The 22,418-nt window shown below is 49.9% G+C and overlaps 1 protein-coding gene and 1 long non-coding RNA gene across 3 annotated transcripts in view; one reads left to right on the top strand and one right to left on the bottom strand.

The window, feature by feature from the left end:
* Positions 1-6,449: 6,449 nt before the first annotated feature.
* On the bottom strand, positions 6,450-7,732 carry LOC122942560. The gene is made up of 3 exons (XR_006390593.1): positions 7,675-7,732; positions 6,701-6,846; positions 6,450-6,509 (listed from the first exon to the last, which is right to left on the bottom strand). It is a non-coding gene; the product is annotated as an uncharacterized LOC122942560 (long non-coding RNA).
* A 3,081-nt stretch (positions 7,733-10,813) lies between these two features.
* The window catches only part of NDUFV1 (NADH:ubiquinone oxidoreductase core subunit V1), a 106,388-nt gene continuing 94,783 nt past the window's right edge, over positions 10,814-22,418 (top strand). The window contains exon 1 of one of the 2 annotated variants that reach the window (XM_044298841.1): positions 10,814-10,893. Coding sequence is in view for 1 of the 2 variants with exons in the window: in XM_044298840.1 (XP_044154775.1) it covers positions 10,919-10,932 (14 nt within the window). In the remaining variant the exon portion in view is untranslated. Of the gene's footprint in view, positions 10,933-22,418 lie in introns of both variants that reach the window. The other variant, XM_044298840.1, reaches the window with a different exon arrangement.

The following is a 22,418-nucleotide window of genomic DNA, read 5'->3' as shown; positions in this document are numbered from 1 at the left end:
TCAATAGCGGAAAGGGAAAGCGCAAGTGTGAAAGTAGCCTTACTGGCAATAAGGTGTCCTAGAAATTCATGAAAAAAATAAATAAAATACTAATTATGTGAATAAGAAACCAACTTTAGCCTCCTCTTTTAAAGGGGTATTCCATATTCCCTTTCTCACCCCTCCGGCCCCCCCTGATATGAGCATTGGAGCATATCATGCTCTCCTTTGCCCTGTGCTGGATCATGCAGGGCAAAGGCTGTTTGTTTATATTTTTTACACTGCGAGGCAGAGGCTTCCGCCTAGCAGTCTTGCCGGTGACATCACTGGCCCTGATGGGCGGGCTCGCTAACGGATGTCACCGGGCTCACTGCTCTTGGCAGCTTCCATATAGCTTACCCATGGAGAGCCTGGTACATCACCGGATCTCAAGAAATGGAACTGCTATGATGCTCATATCAGAGGGCCTGCCTGGGTGAAAAAGGGGATATGTCCGGGTTCAGCTCTGAACCCGGACAACCCCTTTAAGGGCTACTTCATCTAACCACTACATGTCACTTTGTTTAATCGCATAAATTACTGTATCAAAATACTAAACTGAATTGGGATTCATGCCTCATTAATGAAGCAGAGTTCAGCTTTGTATTTTGATACAGTAATTTATACGAATAAACAAAGTGACATGTGAAAATTTGGCAAAACCTCTGCAGAGGCCATACATTTTACAGTAGGATGAAGCCCATATTGTTAAAAACGTTTTTAAAAGAACCGGATTTGGACACAGAAATCCAAACCTGATTCGCCAAACCCATGTCCTTAATTGGCACTGTCCCAGCCTACCACTGAAAATAATGTGAGTCAAACACCACATGCTCAGCCCGGCAAAATTGGAGGTGTGAACTTTCCCTTATGGGGACAGTGCAGGGCTCTAGAGGGCAAGGATCATTTCGTGTGTTGGAGAGTTCTGCTCTCACTTGTAATTTCCTGTGGTCATTATAAGTCAGGGCATTGCCACTTGAAGGCACATTACAACTCTTTCACGTTCTTAGATTTGCCCGTGATGCGTTATCCTACCCTACCTCGTGAGATTTCCCTACCCTCTGACTTCCTGTCGCATCAGCGATGACGTCGGGAGGCGCGTCTTACTTTTAACCATCTGCGCATGCCCAAAAGGACACTCTACTGAAAATGTCACGGCTGGCTTGAGCAGCACAGCGGGAACCTGCGCATGCGTCGGGGAGCCGAGGTAGGGAAAAATCACGGGTCAGTGCGCAAGCGCGGTTAACTTATTAAAATCGACCCGATATACGCGCCTGCGCAATGTGGTGGTAGGGAAAAATTACATCCCAGTGCGCAAGCGCCGAGGGTAAGTATGACTATCCATGCCAAAAGCACTTTTAACCCTTTGCAGGAGCTATCCTCATATTGGTTCTTTATTGATTGTCCTCTTATATATAGGTTCTATTATATAGGGGGGGTCTGTCTGCACAGTATATTTGGGGGTCTGTCTGCACAGTATATTTGGGGGTCTGTCTGCACAGTATATTTGGGGGGCTGTCTGCGCATTAAATGGGGGGGCTGTCTGCGCAGTATATAGGGGGCTGTCTGCACAGTATATGGGGGGGCTGTCTGCGCATTAAATGGGGGGCTGTCTGCGCAGTATATGGGGGGGCTGTCTGCGCAGTATATAGGGGGCTGTCTGCGCATTAAATGGGGGGCTGTCTGCGCAGTATATGGGGAGGCTGTCTGCGCAGTATATGGGGGGGCTGTCTGCGCAGTATATAGGGGGCTGTCTGCGCAGTATATGGGGGGGCTGTCTGCGCAGTATATTTGGGGGGCTGTCTGCACAGTATATTTGGGGGGCTGTCTGCGCATTAAATGGGGGGCTGTCTGCGCAGTATATGGGGGGGCTGTATGCACAGTATATTTGGGGGGCTGTCTGCACAGTATATTTGGGGGGCTGTCTGCGCATTAAATGGGGGGCTGTCTGCGCAGTATATGGGGGGGCTGTCTGCGCAGTATATGGGGGGGCTGTCTGCGCAGTATATGGGGGGGCTGTCTGCGCAGTATATGGGGGACTGTCTGCGCAGTATATGGGGGGCTGTCTGCACAGTATATGGGGGGTCTATCTGCACAGTATATGGAGGGGCTGTCTGCACAGTATATAGGGGGCTGTCTGTGCAGTATATGGGGGGGGCTGTATGCACAGTATATTTGGGGGGCTGTCTGCGCATTAAATGGGGGGCTGTCTGCGCAGTATATGGGGGGGCTGTCTGCGCAGTATATAGGGGGCTGTCTGCGCAGTATATGGGGGGGCTGTCTGCACAGTATATTTGGGGGGGCTGTCTGCACAGTATATGGGGGGTCTGTCTGCACAGTATATGGGGGGCTGTCTGCACAGTATATAGGGGGCTGTCTGCGCAGTATATGGGGGGGGGGCTGTCTGCACAGTATATTTGGGGGGCTGTCTGCGCATTAAATGGGGGGCTGTCTGCGCAGTATATGGGGGGCTGTCTGCGCAGTATATAGGGGGCTGTCTGCGCAGTATATGGGGGGCTGTCTGCGCAGTATATGGGGGGCTGTCTGCGCAGTATATGGGGGGGCTGTCTGCGCAGTATATGGGGGGGCTGTCTGCGCAGTATATGGGGGGCTGTCTGCGCAGTATATGGGGGGCTGTCTGCGCAGTATATGGGGGGGGGCTGTCTGCGCAGTATATGGGGGCTGTCTGCGCAGTATATGGGGGGGCTGTCTGCGCAGTATATGGGGGGGCTGTCTGCGCAGTATATGGGGGGGCTGTCTGTGCAGTATATGGGGGGGGGCTTTCTGCGCAGTATATGGGGGCTGTCTGCGCAGTATATGAAGTGGCTGTCTGCGCAGTATATGGGGGGACTGTCTGTGCGGTACGGTATATTGGGGGATGTATGTGCCGCATATTTTGGGGGGGGGGGGCAGTGTATTATATTTGTGGGCTGTGCGTTAGATGTGGAGCTGTGTGGCCTGTGTGTTAGATGTGTACAACCCTAATTTAACAAATACTACGAAACTGCAGCCATCTCGTCACTTGGAGAAGGATGAGAAGCTGCCCCCCATCCAGAGGGACACACCGTCAGTCTGCTGTGTATGTGTGCACCGTCAGTCTGCTGTGTATGTGCGCACCGTCAGTCTGCTGTGTATGTGCGCACCGTCAGTCTGCTGTGTATGTGCGCACCGTCAGTCTGCTGTGTATGTGCGCACCGTCAGTCTGCTGTGTATGTGCGCACCGTCAGTCTGCTGTGTATGTGTGCACCGTCAGTCTGCTGTATATATGTGTGCACCGTCAGTCTGCTGTATATATGTGTGGATCGTCAGTCTGCTGTGTATGTGTGCACCGTCAGTCTGCTGTGTGTGCACCATCAGTCTGCTGTATATATGTGTGCACCGTCAGTCTGCTGTATATATGTGTGCACCGTCAGTCTGCTGTATATATGTGTGCACCGTCAGTCTGCTGTATATATGTGTGCACCGTCAGTCTGCTGTATATATGTGTGCACCGTCAGTCTGCTGTGTATGTGTGCACCGTCCGTCTGCTGCACTGCGTCTGTTCTGCCATTTGCTCTAACCATTTTAATTTATTTTTTTGTGTCACAACTCTGACCAGCTGTTCTCCTATGGAACACAAAGTACCTGAAGTGGAATGAAGAAGCCCATGTGTGAGGCCCGCGCCCTGGCGGGAGCAGTGAAGGGGCATCTGACACGTGACGAGCTGCTCCTGTGTACTGTTATCACCGCGAGTTCAGAGGTCGGCAACCATAGGCCGTCCACATGCTGTGAATTACATCTCCCATCATACTGGTAAAGTATTATGGGAGGTGTAGTCCAAAACATCTGGAATACCAAATGCGTAGGAATGAAAAGCATGGTGTGTGTGACTGGTCAGTAACAAGGGTTGAAGCCTTGACGTGGCGTTACTGCTCACATGTGTATCCATGTGCCAATTCAACCAATGTGAGTGACTGTAACTAATACTGATTGGGTAACTATAAATACTGTGACAATGGAGAATTAAACGACCGTATCACCTACACACTGCTTACACTGTGACCGTATCTCCTACACACCGCTTACACCGTGACCGTATCTCCTACACACTGCTTACACTGTGACCGTATCACCTACACACTGCTTACACCGTGACCGTATCTCCTACACACCACTTACACTGTGACCGTATCTCCTACACACTGCTTACACCGTGACCGTATCACCTACACACAGCTTACACTGTGACCGTATCTCCTACACACAGCTTACACCGTGACTGTATCTCCTACACACCGCTTACACCGTGACCGTATCACCTACACACTGCTTACACCGTGACCGTATCACCTACACACCGCTTACACCGTGACCGTATCTCCTACACACCGCGACCGTATCTCCTACACACTGCTTACACCGTGACCGTATCTCCTACACACTGCTTACACTGTGACCGTATCACCTACACACCGCTTACACCGTGACTCTATCTCCTACACACTGCTTACACCGTGACCGTATCTCCTACACACTGCTTACACCGTGACCGTATCTCCTACACACCGCTTACACAGTGACCGTATCTCCTACACACCGCTTACACCGTGACCGTATCTCATCTTTTGGACTCTTGTACACGACTATATGCACTAAAACATGTATAGTGTTAGTTAACGGGCCATATTGATCGTGCATACAGGAGCACATGGCATCTTGATGTTGTTCATGTTGTGCCTCACAAAGGGCTATTGTCCCGCATTCATATGATCTATTCTCTATTCGTGCTAAGCAATAGTCCCACCTGAAGCTCGACTTACACAGCATCATTGTAATCTATGATTGTGTGAACTCCTGTTGGCATGATCAATGCCAGTGCGGGACATATGGCCCTCTGGGAATACAGTCGTGTGAAAGAGGCCTTAAAATGAGTTTTCTCATCTCAGACAATAGGGGCGTATCGCTTGGATATGCCCCCATTGTCTTATAGCTGCTGTTCCCCGCACCTATATTGAGAACTGGTCCCTGAAATTGGAGTATGGCGCAATGCGCATGCTCTGCCGCCCTCCATTCTTCTCTATGTGAGAGTTGTGGGTTAGCAAACAGTGGTCGACGGACCCCATTAAATCTGGTGTCCTCCAGCCACAGCGCTACCTGCTCCGTTCTCAATATAGGTGCGTGTCCCATCGGTGGTACCCACACCTATCAGACAATGGTTGCATATTCAAGCGATATGCCACCATTGATTGGAATACCCCTTTAACAGCAGTTAGTCCCTTGTGTGTCCATTGTGGTAATCACACTAGTTATGTCATAGCGTCATAGGGAAATCATTAATCAAACTGTTAAATTACAATTTATTAATGAATTCCTGATGATGCTGATGGACCGTGACTCCCACAAGGGCTGATATGAAAAGGGGCAAGATTGAACAACGAACAAGCCTTTGCTGTTCATGTGCCAATCATAGGGTCTACGATCAATAAAGAGCCAAAAGATAGCTCATTACTGATTGTATTGTTCATGGTTCACCTTTGGCAATAATGTCGTTTAGGGGGAAAAAAAATACCAAGGGCTTTTCAATAAACGTACAGTAGTGACCCTATGGTGGTTTTAATGTCACCACAGCGGTAGTGCCAAAGGTTACTGTTACCCTGTACCGGCCAATGAAAACACAAATACATCGAAGTTAACTATACATTTTTTTATTTTTGTAAAAATTACAATATATCCCAAAAAATAAATAAATATATATATACATACTATACAAAAAATAATTTTTTTTTAGTGGAGTAGGACTGTCGGGTAGGTGGTTTGAGGTTGGCAATGGTAGCCCCCCTGTCCTCTTTATTCTCTGAGCTAAAAATACAGTCCACAAGAAAGGATGCAGGTTGAAATTGTGGGTTGTATAAGGGTCTGAGGAGGATGGTACCCGAGCATGTGTAGAGGTGGTGGGGAGAATAGTGGGACGGAGAAGTAGAAAAGAGACAGAAGGGAGCACATGCCCGGGGGCTGGGAATGGGAAGGTTGTCGGTAATGGTCACTGGTGTGGGATGGGGTTGTGGGGGCCGTGGCTAATTTCTGTGACACATTCTCTAAGCATGATATTAAACTCATGCAACTGCTCGGGCGTCATTGAGTCCACCAAATTGATTATGCTTACCCCATAATGGTAGTTAGGGCTGCATTGGATCGCCGACTCTGCTCCCTCCCAGCGGCGAATCAAGGCAGCACTAAACTCCTTCTGATGTTCGTCCAAACCTTCTACAGTGTTGGAAACAACCTCTACACGGTCCACATAATCATTTTGCTTTGGCCTGCCGGATCTCTGCAAGCTCAGCAGGGCTCTTAAATTTGGATGTCAACCTAAGAGCCTCTGTTGAGCAGAGGGATCCGGTAGGGGACCCGGATTCTCCCGAGCAGATGCATGAGGGACAGGAGGTCTGGCGTTGGCGATCCATTCATTTTCCGGATCAGGAGGTTGTTCAGTCTCCAGAGTGCTGCTCTTAGTTCTGTATGAAAAAAGTAAAATAAAAATTGACCTTTAAAAACACCATCCATGTCCGATGCTACGTCTACATTACACCATAAGTTGGCTGTCCAAAACAGGGTAGCCAAACGCTCTGCTGTTACAGACAGTCCCTTAAATTACATTTCTTTTTACATTTCATTTACATTTCTTTAAAATATATATATAATTTACCTTCTTTGTGCCATTGTGCGTCGCCGTAAACCAAGGCCGCTGTATATGTACTCCCTGAGGTTGCGCCGGACCCAATCGGGACTGAACCTCCTTCTTATAGTCCATCCTGAAGCCGTCCTGGATAGATCAGCAACGCGTTGTGTAACCTGTTTAAATGTTGAAAAAAAAAAACATAACATGATGTAAGGTTAAGAACAATATGAATGTTTAAAAAAAAAATTGCTGTTCTTACAACATATCTTCTGAGACACCGCATTTAAATCCCCCCAGGTCTCAGAAAGGTCAGAACATATGTCCCTCTATGGCCGTGTAAGCGGTGTGTAGGAGATACGGTCACAGTGTAAGCAGTGTGTAGGAGATACGGTCACAGTGTAAGCAGTGTGTAGGTGATACGGTCACGGTGTAAGCAGTGTGTAGGTGATACGGTCACGGTGTAAGCAGTGTGTAGGTGATACGGTCACGGTGTAAGCAGTGTGTAGGTGATACGGTCACAGTGTAAGCAGTGTGTAGGTGATACGGTCACAGTGTAAGCAGTGTGTAGGTGATACGGTCACAGTGTAAGCAGTGTGTAGGTGATACGGTCACGGTGTAAGCAGTGTGTAGGTGATACGGTCACGGTGTAAGCAGTGTGTAGGTGATACGGTCACGGTGTAAGCAGTGTGTAGGTGATACGGTCACGGTTTAAGCAGTGTGTAGGTGATACGATTGTTTAATTCTCCATTGTCACAGTATTTATAGTTACCCAATCAGTATTAGTTACAGTCACTCACATTGGTTGAATTGGCACATGGAAACACATGTGAGCAGTAACGCCACGTCAAGGCTTCAACCCTTGTTACTGACCAGTCACACACCATGCTTTTCATTCATACGCATTTGGTATTCCAGATGTTTTGGACTACACCTCCCATAATACTTTACCAGCATGATGGGAGATGTAATTTCAAGCATGTGGACGGCCTATGTTTGCCGACCTCTGAACTCGCGGTGATAACAGTACACAGGAGCAGCTCGTCACGTGTCAGATGCCCCTTCACTGCTCCCGCCAGGGCGCGGGCCTCACACATGGGCTTCTTCATTCCACTTCAGGTACTTTGTGTTCCATAGGAGAACAGCTGGTCAGAGTTGTGACACAAAAAAATAAATTAAAATGGTTAGAGCAAATGGCAGAACAGACGCAGTGCAGCAGACGGACGGTGCACACATACACAGCAGACTGACGGTGCACACATATATACAGCAGACTGACGGTGCACACATATATACAGCAGACTGACGGTGCACACATATATACAGCAGACTGACGGTGCACACATATATACAGCAGACTGACGGTGCACACATATATACAGCAGACTGACGGTGCACACATATATACAGCAGACTGACGGTGCACACATATATACAGCAGACTGACGGTGCACACATATATACAGCAGACTGACGGTGCACACATATACAGCAGACTACGGTGCACACATATATACAGCAGACTGACGGTGCACACATATATACAGCAGACTGACGGTGCACACATATATACAGCAGACTGACGGTGCACACATATATACAGCAGACTGACGGTGCAACACATATATACAGCAGACTGACGGTGCACACATATATACAGCAGACTGACGGTGCACACATATATACAGCAGACTGACGGTGCACACATATACAGCAGACTGACGGTGCACACATACACAGCAGACTGACGGTGCACACATATATACAGCAGACTGACGGTGCACACATATATGCAGCAGACGGACGGTGCACACATATATACAGCAGACTGACGGTGCACACATATATACAGCAGACTGACGGTGCACACATATATACAGCAGACTGACGGTGCACACATATATGCAGCAGACGGACGGTGCACACATATATACAGCAGACTGACGGTGCACACATATATACAGCAGACTGACGGTGCACACATATATACAGCAGACTGACGGTGCACACATATATGCAGCAGACGGACGGTGCACACATATATACAGCAGACTGACGGTGCACACATATACAGCAGACTGACGGGGCACACATACACAGCAGACTGACGGTGCACACATATATACAGCAGACTGACGGTGCACACATAGATACAGCAGACTGACGGTGCACACATCTACAGCAGACTGACGGTGCACACATACACAGCAGACTGACGGTGCACACATATATGCAGCAGAACTGACGGTGCACACATATATGCAGCAGACGGACGGTGGCACACAATATATACAGCAGACTGACGGTGCACACATATATACAGCAGACTGACGGTGCACACATATATACAGCAGACTGACGGTGCACACATATATGCAGCAGACTGACGGTGCAGCACATATATACAGCAGACTGACGGTGCACACATATATACAGCAGACTGACGGTGCACACATATATGCAGCAGAACGGACGGTGCACACATATATCAGCAGACTGACGGTGCACACTATATACAGCAGACTGACGGTGCACACATATACAGCAGACTGACGGTGCACACATACACAGCAGACTGACGGTGCACACATATATACAGCAGACTGACGGTGCACACATATATGCAGCAGACGGATGGTGCACACATATATACAGCAGACTGACGGTGCACACATATATACAGCAGACTGACGGTGCACACATATATACAGCAGACTGACGGTGCACACATATATACAGCAGACTGACGGTGCGCACATACACAGCAGACTGACGGTGCGCACATACACAGCAGACTGACGGTGCGCACATACACAGCAGACTGACGGTGCACACATACACAGCAGACTGACGGTGCACACATACACAGCAGACTGACGGTGTGTCCCTCTGGATGGGGGGCAGCTTCTCATCCTTCTCCAAGTGACGAGATGGCTGCAGTTTCGTAGTATTTGTTAAATTAGGGTTGTACACATCTAACACACAGGCCACACAGCTCCACATCTAACGCAAAGCCCACAAATATAATACACTGCCCCCCCAAAATATGCTGCACATACATCCCCCAATATACCGTACCGCACAGACAGTCCCCCCATATACTTCGCAGACAGCCACTTCATATACTGCGCAGACAGCCCCCCCATATACTGCGCAGACAGCCCCCCCATATACTGTACAGACAGCCCCCCCATATACTGCGCAGACAGCCCCCCCATATACTGCGCAGACAGCCCCCCCATATACTGCGCAGACAGCCCCCCCATATACTGCGCAGACAGCCCCCATATACTGCGCAGACAGCCCCCCATATACTGCGCAGACAGCCCCCCCATATACTGTGCAGACAGACCCCCATATACTGCGCAGACAGCCCCCTATATACTGCGCAGACAGCCCCCTATATACTGCGCAGACAGCCCCCCCATATACTGCGCAGACAGCCCCCCATTTAATGCGCAGACAGCCCCCTATATACTGCGCAGACAGCCCCCCCATATACTGCGCAGACAGCCCCCCCTTTAATGCGCAGACAGCCCCCCCATATACTGTGCAGACAGCCCCCTATATACTGCGCAGACAGCCCCCCCCCATTTAATGCGCAGACAGCCCCCCATTTAATGCGCAGACAGCCCCCCAAATATACTGTGCAGACAGCCCCCCAAATATACTGTGCAGACAGACCCCCCCTATATAATAGAACCTATATATAAGAGGACAATCAATCAAGAACCAATATGAGGATAGCTCCTGCAAAGGGTTAAAAGTGCTTTTGGCATGGATAGTCATACTTACCCTCGGCGCTTGCGCACTGGGATGTAATTTTTCCCTACCACCACATTGCGCAGGCGCGTATATCGGGTCGATTTTAATAAGTTAACCGCGCTTGCGCACTGACCCGTGATTTTTCCCTACCTCGGCTCCCCGACGCATGCGCAGGTTCCCGCTGTGCTGCTCAAGCCAGCCGTGACATTTTCAGTAGAGTGTCCTTTTGGGCATGCGCAGATGGTTAAAAGTAAGACACGCCTCCCGACGTCATCGCTGATGCGACAGGAAGTCAGAGGGTAGGGAAATCTCACGAGGTAGGGTAGGATAACGTATCACCCGCAGTAAACATGGCCTCTTCTGGTGGCGGCGTCATCTTGTGCGCCGGTAAATTTTGGAGAGATTTCCGGGAGTCGGGGCCGGAAGAGGAGTTGTTGTGTCGGCGGCAGCGGCTGAAGGTGACACTCTAGAACTACGTTATTGATGTGCTGTGAAAGGTGTGGGTGCCCGGGCAACGTAGAGTGGTTGTATGGGGTGTTCTGTCACTGGTGGGGGGGTTATGGAATTCCTGCAGGTGAAGGGTTTACTTGGTGCCAAACAGCTGCTGGGTGTATAGAAAATATGTAGTTTTTATCTAAACGGAACCCTCAGTCTGTGTATGGATATGTGGATCTGATACTATAGTTGATATGCAGTTTTAGGGTGTCTCATGTAAAACTAAATTGATGACATGCATTGGGGGGTCATTTACTAACTGATATACGCCAGTTTTCTGGCGTAATCTGTTGCAGATTGCGTTGCAAAGTTTTATTTTTGTCTCAATCTGTGACTTTTCCTTGCTCATGAAGGTCTATGGGGCTGTGGTGTGGGAAGGGGTGGGCCAGTAGGTCTTTCTCATTTATCCATTTCTGGCATAGATATAGACTGGTGGTGGATCTGCTTAAGTTATAGAGTGGCCTGCGCATCTACATCACTTTTTGGCGCATCCACCGCCAGCGCAGGGGTTATTAAGACTGGCGTCTAAAACACTAGTCTTAATTAATGACCCCCATTGTTTCCGCAGCAGCTGAGTATAAGGTTTTCACTTTTAAAGGGATTGTCTCACTTCAGCAAATGGCATTTATCATGTAGAGAAAGTTAATACAAGGCACTTACTAATCTATTGGGATTGTCCATATTGCTTCTTTTGCTGGCTGGATTATATTATTTCCATCACATTACACACTGCTTGTTTCCAATTGGTTACGACCACCCTGCAATCCAGCAGAGGCTGGCGGTGTTTCCTATATAACTTTGCTGGGTTACAGGATGGTCATAACCTCTGGATAGGAACAGAGTGTAATGTGATGGAAAATGAATCCAGCCAGCAAAGGAAGCAATATGGACAATCCCCATACATTAGTAAGTTCCTTGTATTAAAGGGGTTCTGCACTTTCAATTAACTGATGATCTATCCTCTGGATAGATCATCAGCTTCTGATCGGCGGGGGTCCGACACCCGGGACCCCCGCCGATCAGCTGTTTGAGAAGGCAGCGACGCTCCAGCAGGGCCGCGGCCTTCTCACTGTTTACCGCCGGGCCGCCCGCCCACTGACGTCACGACTTGTATCAACTAGAGTGGGCGCGGCTAAGCTCCACTCAAGTGAACAGAGCTTAGCCGCGCCCACTCTAGTTGATACAAGTCGTGACGTCAGTGGGCGGGCGGCCCGGCGGTAAACAGTGAGAAGGCCGCGGCGCTGCTGGAGCGTCGCTGCCTTCTCAAACAGCTGATCGGCGGGGGTCCCGGGTGTCGGACCCCCGCCGATCAGAAGCTGATGATCTATCCAGAGGATAGATCATCAGTTAATTGAAAGTGCAGATAAATGTCATTTGCTGAAGTATGATCACCCCTTTTTAAGGCTTGTCAATTTTTAAGGGGTTGTCCCGTCAGTCACTCTGGTGAGTTGTCAGTGGCATTAGGAAGTACTTGGCAAGCAGAATGGGATGTTGTGGAACGGATCTGGACCCATTTTGCGGATGTGTGAATGGACCCTTAACCACTTTAACCCCGCTAGCTGAAACCCCCTTCATGACCAGGCCACTTTTTACACTTCTACACTACTTTCACCGTTTATTGCGCGGTCATGCAACTTACCACCCAAATGAATTTCAGCTTTCATTTGGTGGTATTTCATTGCTGCTGACATTTTTTGTTATTAATCGAAATTTAACGATTTTTTTGCAAAAAAACTTTCAGCTGTAAAATTTTGCAAAAAAAAACGACATCCATATATACATTTTTCCCTAAATTTATTGTTCTACATGTCTTTGATAAAAAAAAATGGTTTGGGTAAAAGTTATAGCGTTTACAAACTATGGTACACAAATGTGAATTTCCGCTTTTTGAAGCATCTCTGACTTTCTGAGCACCTGTCATGTTTCCTGAGGTTCTACAATGCCCAGACAGTAGAAAAACCCCACAAATTACCCCATTTTGGAAAGTAGACACCCTAAGGCAGGGGTGTCAAACTCAAATTCATCGGGGGCCGCATCAGCAGTTTGGTCACCCTCAAAGGGCTGGTTGTATCTGTAGGACTATGTGTCCACTCTTTTTATTATAATAAATTATTGTCACTGCATTCAATTATTACAGTTTTTTGTAATAATGTAAGTAATAACTAGCGCTGACTGAGGTCACATAGCATTATACTGATTTATGATGCTATGTAACCCTTACAGTTCTGGAATGTGTTGGATAACACTGACATAATGTTGTCAGAGTTATCCAACACATTCCAGAACTGTAAGGGTTACCGTATTTTTCGCCCTATAAGACGCAAGGTTTTTGAGGAGGAAAATAAGAAAAAAAATATTTTGAACCAAAAGGTGTGCTTTTGGTGGGTTTTGAACTAATTGTGGGGGATCTGTGGATGGCACTGTTGTGGGGGATCTGTGGATGGCACTGTTGTGGGGGATCTGTGGATGGCACTGTTGTGGGGGATCTGTGGATGGCACTGTTGTGGGGGATCTGTGGATGGCACTGTTGTGGGGGATCTGTGGATGGCACTGTTGTGGGGGATCTGTGGATGGCACTGTTGTGGGGGATCTGTGGATGGCACTGTTGTGGGGGATCTGTGGATGGCACTGTTGTGGGGGATCTGTGGATGGCACTGTTGTGGGGGATCTGTGGATGGCACATATATAGCATCTTATGCTATATGTCATCCACAGATCCCCTCCATAAGTGTCCCTGTAGTAGTGAATGACCCTCAATACACGGGCTAGGGGCCGGCATCTGCTTTTATAATGACAGAAAATAAGAAAAAAAATATTTTGAACCAAAAGGTGTGCTTTTGGTGGGTTTTGAACTAATTGTGGGGGATCTGTGGATGGCACTGTTGTGGGGGATCTGTGGATGGCACTGTTGTGGGGGATCTGTGGATGGCACTGTTGTGGGGGATCTGTGGATGGCACTGTTGTGGGGGATCTGTGGATGGCACTGTTGTGGGGGATCTGTGGATGGCACTGTTGTGGGGGATCTGTGGATGGCACTGTTGTGGGGGATCTGTGGATGGCACTGTTGTGGGGGATCTGTGGATGGCACTGTTGTGGGGGATCTGTGGATGGCACTGTTGTGGGGGATCTGTGGATGGCACTGTTGTGGGGGATCTGTGGATGGCACTGTTGTGGGGGATCTGTGGATGGCACTGTTGTGGGGGATCTGTGGATGGCACTGTTGTGGGGGATCTGTGGATGGCACTGTTGTGGGGGATCTGTGGATGGCACTGTTGTGGGGGATCTGTGGATGGCACTGTTGTGGGGGATCTGTGGATGGCACTGTTGTGGGGGATCTGTGGATGGCACATATATAGCATCTTATGCTATATGTCATCCACAGATCCCCTCCATAAGTGTCCCTGTAGTAGTGAATGACCCTCAATACACGGGCTAGGGGCCGGCATCTGCTTTTATAATGACAGCGGGGCCCGTGCAGTGACTATTCTACTACACGGGCCCCGCTCACTGTATAATCGTATCTCTAATAGTTAATGGTTACCGTATGTATATAATCGCATAAGGAGCGCTGTGTATTACCGGTACTTACAACTACAAGCGCTCGCCGAGAGGAGGGAGGACAGGCGCTGGCAGCGTGAGTCATACGTCATGCGCCCATGCCGCCTGCTTCATTCATAAAGTGGGCTCACACTGCCAGCGCCCATCCTCTCAGCCTGCCTCCTCCCTCCTCTCGGCGAGCGCTTGTAGTTGTAAGTACCGGTAATACACAGCGCTCCTTATGCGATTTATTATCACTTCCTGCAGGGGCCGCCTGCAGGAAGTGATAATAAAAGGTGAAGGCTGGCGGCGGCTACGCGGGCCACATGACGAGGTCTGGCGGGCCGGATTCGGCCCGCGGGCCTTGTGTTTGACACCCGTTCCCTAAGGTATTCGCTGATGGGCATAGTGAGTTCATAGAACTTTTTATTTTTTGTCACAAGTTAGCGGAAAATGTAAGAAAAAATAAAATAAAAATCATCATTTTCCGCTAACTTGTGACAAAAAATAAAAAATTCCAAAATGGGGTCACTTGTGGCGTAGTTATACTGCCCTGGCAATTTAGGGGCCCATATGTGTGAGAAGTAGTTTGCAATCAAAATCTGTAAAAAATGACCGGTGAAATCCAAAAGGTGCACTTTGGAATGTGGGTCCCTTTGCCCACCTAGGCTGCAAAAAAGTGTCACACATCTGGTATCGCCGTACTCAGGAGAAGTTGGGGAATATGTTTTGGGGTGTCATTTTACATATAACCATGCTGGATGAGAGAAATATCTTGGCAAAAGACAACTTTTCCAATTTTTTTTATACAAAGTTGGCATTTGACCAAGATATTTCTCTCACTCAGCATGGGTATATGTAAAATGACACTCCGAAACACATTTCCCTACTTCTGAGTACGGCGATACCACATGTGTGACACTTTTTTGCAGCCTAGATGCGCAAAGCGGCCCAAATTCCTTTTAGGAGGGCATTTTTAGACATTTGGATCCCAGACTTCTTCTCACGCTTTTGGGCCCCTAACATGCCAGGGCAGTATAAATACCCCACATGTGACCCCATTTTGGAAAGAAGACACCCCAAGGTATTCCGTGAGGGGCATGGCGAGTTCCTAGAATTATTATAATTTTTTTGGCACAAGTTAGCGGAAATTGATTTTATTTTATTTTTTTGTATTTTTCTCACAAAGTCTCCCTTTCCGCTAACTTGGGACAAAAATTTCAATCTTTCATGGACTCAATATGCCCCTCACGGAATACCTTGGGGTGTCTTCTTTCCGAAATGGGGTCACATGTGGGGTATTTATACAGCCCTGGCATTTTAGGGGCCCTAAAGCGTGAGAAGAAGTCTGGAATATAAATGTCTAAAAATTTTTATGCATTTGGATTCTGTGAGGGGTATGGTGAATTTATGTGAGATTTTATTTTTTGACACAAGCTAGTGGAATATGAGACTTAGTAAGAAAAAACAAAAACAAAAAAAAAGTTCCGCTAACTTTGGCCAAAAAAAATGTCTGAATGGAGCCTTACAGGGGGTGATCAATGACAGGGGGGTGATCAGGGAGTCTATATGGGGTGATCACCTCCCTGTCATTGATCACCCCCTGTCAGGCTCCATTCAGACGTCCGTATGATTTTCTACGGATCCACGGATACATGGATCGGATCCGCAAAACGCATACGGACGTCTGAATGGAGCCTTACAGGGGGTGATCAATGACAGGGGGGTGATCAGGGAGTCTATATGGGGTGATCACCCCCCTGTAAGGCTCCATTCAGACGTCCGTATGATTTTTTTTTTACGGATACATGGATCGGATCTGCAAAACACATACGGACGTCTGAATGGAGCCTTACAGGGGGGTGATCAATGACAGGGGGGGTGATCAGGGAGTCTATATGGATGATCACCCCCCTGTAAGGCTCCATTCAGACGTCCATATGTGTTTTGCGGATCCGATCCGTGGATCCGTAAAAATCATACGGACGTCTGAATGGAGCCTTACGGGGGGGTGTGTGATCAATGACAGGGGGGGGGGGTGATCAGGAAGTCTATATGGGGTGATCATGGGTGATCAGGGGTTCATAAGGGGTTAATAAGTGACGGGGGGGGTGTAGTGTAGTGGTGTTTGGTGGTACTTAACACAGCTAGCTGTGTCCTCTGGTGGTCGATCCAAACAAAAGGGACCACCAGGTAGCAGGTATATTAGACGCTGTTATCAAAGGGGTTATCAAAGGGGTTAAAAAAATCACATCTCCAGCCTGCCAGCGAGCGATTGCCGCTGGCAGGCTGGAGATCCACTCGCTTACCTTCCGTTCCTGTGAGCGCGCGCGCCTGTGTGCGTGCGTTCACAGGAAATCACGGCTCTCGCGAGATGACGCGTATATGCGTGACTCTGCGCAGAGCTGCCACCTCCGGACTGCAGATCTGCGTTAGGCGGTCCGGAGGTGGTTAATCTACACCAGTCCTGATACATCTCCTCCGTTTACTTAATAGGATGTGTTTGTTTTCCGGACCAGTTTATTTTCAATGGGGCAGCAAAAGATGCAGACAGCACACAGTGTGTTGTCTGCATCCGCACTTCCGTTCTGCAAAAAAAATAGAACATGTCCTATTCTTGTCCGCATACATGTTCAAGAAAAGGCATTTCTATTTAAAGTGCCAGACATGTGCAGTCTGCAAAATGCAAAACGCACATGGCCGGTGTCCATGTTTTGCGGATCCGCAAAACACTTGTGGACGTGTGAATGACCCTAAAGTGGGTTATTAGACCAGGGCATGACAAATTTCCTTGGAATCTAGGAGCCAGCTAAAAAAGTTGAGCCTTTTTTTATTTTTTTTACCTTTTTATAAAGCCTTATTTTCAGCGACAAAAATAACACCTCTTAAATTAACATATACAGAAGTCTAGAACCAAACAACATGGGCATTGTTTATTGTCAGTGTACTGTGACATCACTGTGTGCAGTATCTCTTCATTGTTTATCCCTGTGCTGTGACGTCACTGTATGTATAATCCCTGTGCTGTGATGTCACTGTATGTATAATCCCTGTGCTGCAGCTGACAGAACTGAGATCCCTTCCCCAGGATGTTTGGTCCGGGCTCATCATTCATCTCACAGTTCTTCTCTTGTAAACTTATTTTGTGACTAGATAAAACTCAAGCAGTGCTGGGTTTGAAGAGACATGTCCCTCGTTGCCGCTTGTATCCGCTGTCACTGCGGGATCACTGTCCTTCTGCTGTCCCGGATTATTTGTCCTGTCCGGGGGATAATGGAGTTGTTGTCGGCATCTCCGGGCCGTCCTTGTGCTCCCTCCGCTGTGGACGTGCACTGAGTCCAGGCCGCGATTTGGTTCCAGCTCTTGCCGGATCTACATCCTGTGCTGTGAAGGGGAGGGGGTGGGGCTGCGGTCCTGTTTGTTTGAGTCCTGTGAGTGCGTTAAGCCTCGTGCACACGTCCGTGGAACACGGATCCTGTGATACCGGCCTGGATTTCTTCTGAGTGCAGGCGCTCGCGCATCATCGGTTGCTATGACGCCGTGCGCTTCCTGCTGCTACCGCCGCAGTGAATTAATGCACTCATATGATCTATACCATTGCATTACTGTACTGCGGCAGCAGGAAGCGCACGGCGTCGTATCAACCAATGACACCATGCGCTCCTGCACTCGGAAGAAATCCAGGACGGTATCACACGGTCAGTGTTCTACTGACGTGTGCATGAGGCTTTACGGTGATTAGACGGCTCCTCTCCGGGAAACGCTGGAAGAGTTTTTGTACAGGAAAACTGAAACCCCGCCGTAGTCACCTGCGCCGCTCCCGGGACATGAGGCGTGCGGTGGAGAGCGGCTAGCGGGCAGGTGAGCGCTGCCACGTACATATCGTGTGTCACTCTGTGGCCAGCTGACACTGACAGCCAGCGGGGAGAGGGAGTGATGTCACTTGGCTTAACCCGTCATGTGCACCGCCTGTCACATTGTTAGCCTCGCGGTGAGGACCTTTCATCTTGCAAAAACTTGTGACAAGTGTCATGATCTGTACAGTGCGCCCAGGGATCTCACTGCACTTACTATTATCCCTGGGCGCCACTCCGTTCTCCTGCTATGCCCTCCGGTATGTTCGGTCACTAGGTTATAGTAGGCGGAGACTGCCCTTGTTCTCCTGGGCGTCTCCTTCTCCTAGGCTGTAGCGCTGGCCAATTGTTTTTTTATTTTTTTCTCCCAGGCTGTGAGCTCTGCGCTCCGATTGGCCAGCGCTACAGCCTAGGAGAAGGAGACGCCCAGGAGAACAAGGGCAGTCTCCTCCTTCTATAACCAAGTGACCGAACATACTGGAGGGCATAGCGGGAGAACAGAGCGGCGCCCAGGAATAGGGCTGCAACGATTAATCAAAGTTAACGATAATATTCGATAATAGGATTCTTGTCAATGAATCCAGTTATCGAATAATCGGCCGATTCGTTGCTATCTGGGGCGGGAGCAGGCGGTCAGGGTCTGTCATCGGCAGTAACTTTTACTTTTACAGTGAAGCTCCGGTAACAGGCAGAGCGGGCGGCATTACTCACGTAACGCGCCTGCTTCATTCATAAAGTGGGCGGAGCAGGCGCTCTGCCTGTTACCGGAGCTTCATTGTAAAGTAATAAAGATGGGCTGAGTAAAAGTTAAAACAGTGCCATCCACGGATCCCCCCCTCCCCAGAACAGTGCCATCCACGGATCCCCCCTCCCCAGAACAGTGCCATCCACGGATCCCCCCTCCCCAGAACAGTGCCATCCACGGATCCCCCCTCCCCAGAACAGTGCCATCCACGGATCCCCCCTCCCCAGAACAGTGCCATCCACGGATCCCCCCTCCCCAGAACAGTGCCATCCACGGATCCCCCCCTCCCCAGAACAGTGCCATCCACGGATCCCCCCCTCCCCAGAACAGTGCCATCCACGGATCCCCCCCTCCCCAGAACAGTGCCATCCACGGATCCCCCCCCTCCCCAGAACAGTGCCATCCACGGATCCCCCCCTCCCCAGAACAGTGCCATCCACGGATCCCCCCCCCTCCCCAGAACAGTGCCATCCACGGATCCCCCCCCCCCTCCCCAGAACAGTGCCATCCACGGATCCCCCCCCCCTCCCCAGAACAGTGCCATCCACGGATCCCCCCCCCTCCCCAGAACAGTGCCATCCACGGATCCCCCCCCTCCCCAGAACAGTGCCATCCACGGATCCCCCCCCCCCTCCCCAGAACAGTGCCACCCAAGGATCCCCCCCCTCCCCAGAACAGTGCCACCCAAGGATCCCCCCCCTCCCCAGAACAGTCCCACCCAAGGATCCCCCCCCCTCCCCAGAACAGTGCCACCCAAGGATCCCCCCCCTCCCCAGAACAGTGCCACCCAAGGATCCCCCCCCCTCCCCAGAACAGTGCCACCCAAGGATCCCCCCCCCTCCCCAGAACAGTGCCACCCAAGGATCCCCCCCCCTCCCCAGAACAGTGCCACCCAAGGATCCCCCCCCTCCCCAGAACAGTGCCACCCAAGGATCCCCCCCCTCCCCAGAACAGTGCTATCCACGGATCCCCCCCCCTCCCCAGAACAGTGCCATCCACGGATCCCCCCCCCCCTCCCCAGAACAGTGCCACCCACGGATCCCCTCCCCAGAACAGTGCCACCCACGGATCCCCCCCCTCCCCAGAACAGTGCCACCCACGGATCCCCCCCCTCCCCAGAACAGTGCCACCCAAGGATCCCCCCCCCCCCTCCCCAGAACAGTGCCACCCAAGGATCCCCCCCCCCCCTCCCCAGAACAGTGCAACCCACGGATCCCCCCCCCCACCCCTCCCCAGAACAGTGCCACCCACGGATCCCCCCCCCTCCCCAGAACCTTGCCACCCACAGATCCCCCCTCCCCTCCCCAGAACAGTGCCACCCACGGATCCCCCCCTCCCCAGAGCAGTGCCATCCATAATTTGTTTTAAGATGGCCTTTGAACATAATTTAAGTAAAATCATATAAACCCCTTTTTCCATTTCGTCCACCATGACGGCCCACATTGAGATTGACACTTGACCTCTGTAGGGGCAGGAACACATAGAGAGTTTAAGAACCCCCCACCCCTCCACCTCCTCAGTGCTTTCCTGCCCCTACAGGGGCCAACACTGTGGAGAGTTCCTCCTTCATGGAGGATAAAATAACCTTATTTTCTATACAGGTTCTCCAGCTGGCCTCCCGCGGCAGGGGCTAAGGCTGGCCAGCTAGGAGCATCGAGGACCCTCGTCTTGGCTTATGCCGAGGCCTGTGGTACTCCCCATACCTTCATACTTCCTTCCCTCCTTGAGGAAGCAGTTGGAGGTGCCGGCTTCTCGGCGCGCGCCGTGCTCGGCGTCCTTTCCTTCTGGAGGAGGGCCGAGCTCTAGCGTCCGGCAGGGGGAGCAGGGGCGGCGCATGGAGCGTCTCTATGGGCGGGCCGGGCGACGCACGTATCCCTTAGTAGGCTGGTGCGGCGCAGGCCTACGCCGTCAAGCAGGGCGCAGCTAGATGACGTCAGACGCCGGGATTTTTAAAGAGAAGACCGCGGTTCCTTTCGGCCCCTCGCCTGCTACACCGCGATGTCTGAGACACCTGCTCCCCGCCAGGAAGGTCCTGATCCGTCTGCCTCCAGTACCGTGAGTCCCCTTCTGGGGGGTGTATATTTCAGTTTTTTAAGCCTGTATTACTAATGCTGGGATATCTGGTTGCTTCCTTCTGCAGGGCAGCAAGGAGTTAAAAACCAAAACAAAACCCTTAAAATGCTGTGCTTGTTCCAAGCGTTTCCCTGAAAATTATAAAAAGAGGCTATGCAAACCTTGCACTTCGGAGATTTGGAAAGAGGAGCAACCAGATATACTCTCGGAAATGAAGTCTTTTATTTCAGACGAGATTAAGTCCTCTTTAGCCTCCTTATCTACCCCCTCCAGCAACCCCATCCCTTCTAAGAAACGCAAAGTATCCGTTATTTCTTCTTCTGAGGGCGAAGAGGTTGAAGTGGTCTCTGCCTCGTCCAGACAATTTCCTAATGAGGAACCCTTGTCGGACGGAGAGATTCTAGAAGAGGATAAAAAATACCTTTTTTCCGCTGATGAAATGGAGGAGCTGCTCCGAGCAGTCAGGTCCACTATGGGCATTGAAGATACTCCTAAGCCCCGTACGGTACAGGATGAAATGTTTGGGGGTCTTAGATCTAGGTCTTCTATTGTTTTCCCCATCAATGAAAATATAAAAGAAATGATATTGGAGGAATGGTCAGATCCAGAAAAGAGACTTGGCGTTCCTAAAGAATTTAGGAATAGGCTCTGCTTTGACCCTTCTGAAAGCAAAATATACAACCAGACGCCTAAGGTCGATTTGCAAGTGGCCAAGGTAGTAAAAAAGACCGCCCTACCCTTTGAGGATTCCTCTCAGCTAGGCGATCCTATGGATAGAAAGGCAGATGGCCTCCTAAAAAAATCCTGGGAGGCAGCTATGTTTGGGGTAAAAACTAATATTTCTGCTACCTCTGTTGCCAGAGCGATGTATATACGGCTTGGAGAACTGGACGAACATCTGAAAAACAAGACTCCAAGAGAAGAGATCAGGGATTCTCTCCCCCTTCTCCGCTCCGCCACAGCATTTTTGGCCGATGCGTCTGCAGAGTCCATCAGGTTTTCCGCCAAGGATGCTGCTCTTTCTAATGCAGCCCGACGGGCTTTATGGATGAAAGCCTGGTCTGGAGACAAGGCATCCACGGCCAAGCTTTGTTCTATCCCCTTTTCAGGGGAATTTGTCTTCAGCCCCACTCTGGATAAGATCCTAGAGGGAGCAGCAGACAAGAAGGGTTTTCCAGAGGACAAAGAACCAAAAAAGAAGCCCTTTCGTCAGTACCAACCCCAGCAGAGATCCTACAGGGGGAAAGGGAAGTCTGGCCGATGGAGCTATCCCAAAGGG

The sequence above is a fragment of the Bufo gargarizans genome, chromosome 6 (genome assembly GCF_014858855.1).
Source record: "Bufo gargarizans isolate SCDJY-AF-19 chromosome 6, ASM1485885v1, whole genome shotgun sequence".
NCBI classification, from domain to species: domain Eukaryota; kingdom Metazoa; phylum Chordata; class Amphibia; order Anura; family Bufonidae; genus Bufo; species Bufo gargarizans.
Note: the sequence above shows the minus strand (reverse complement) of the source record. Positions and strands in the feature narration are given on the sequence as shown.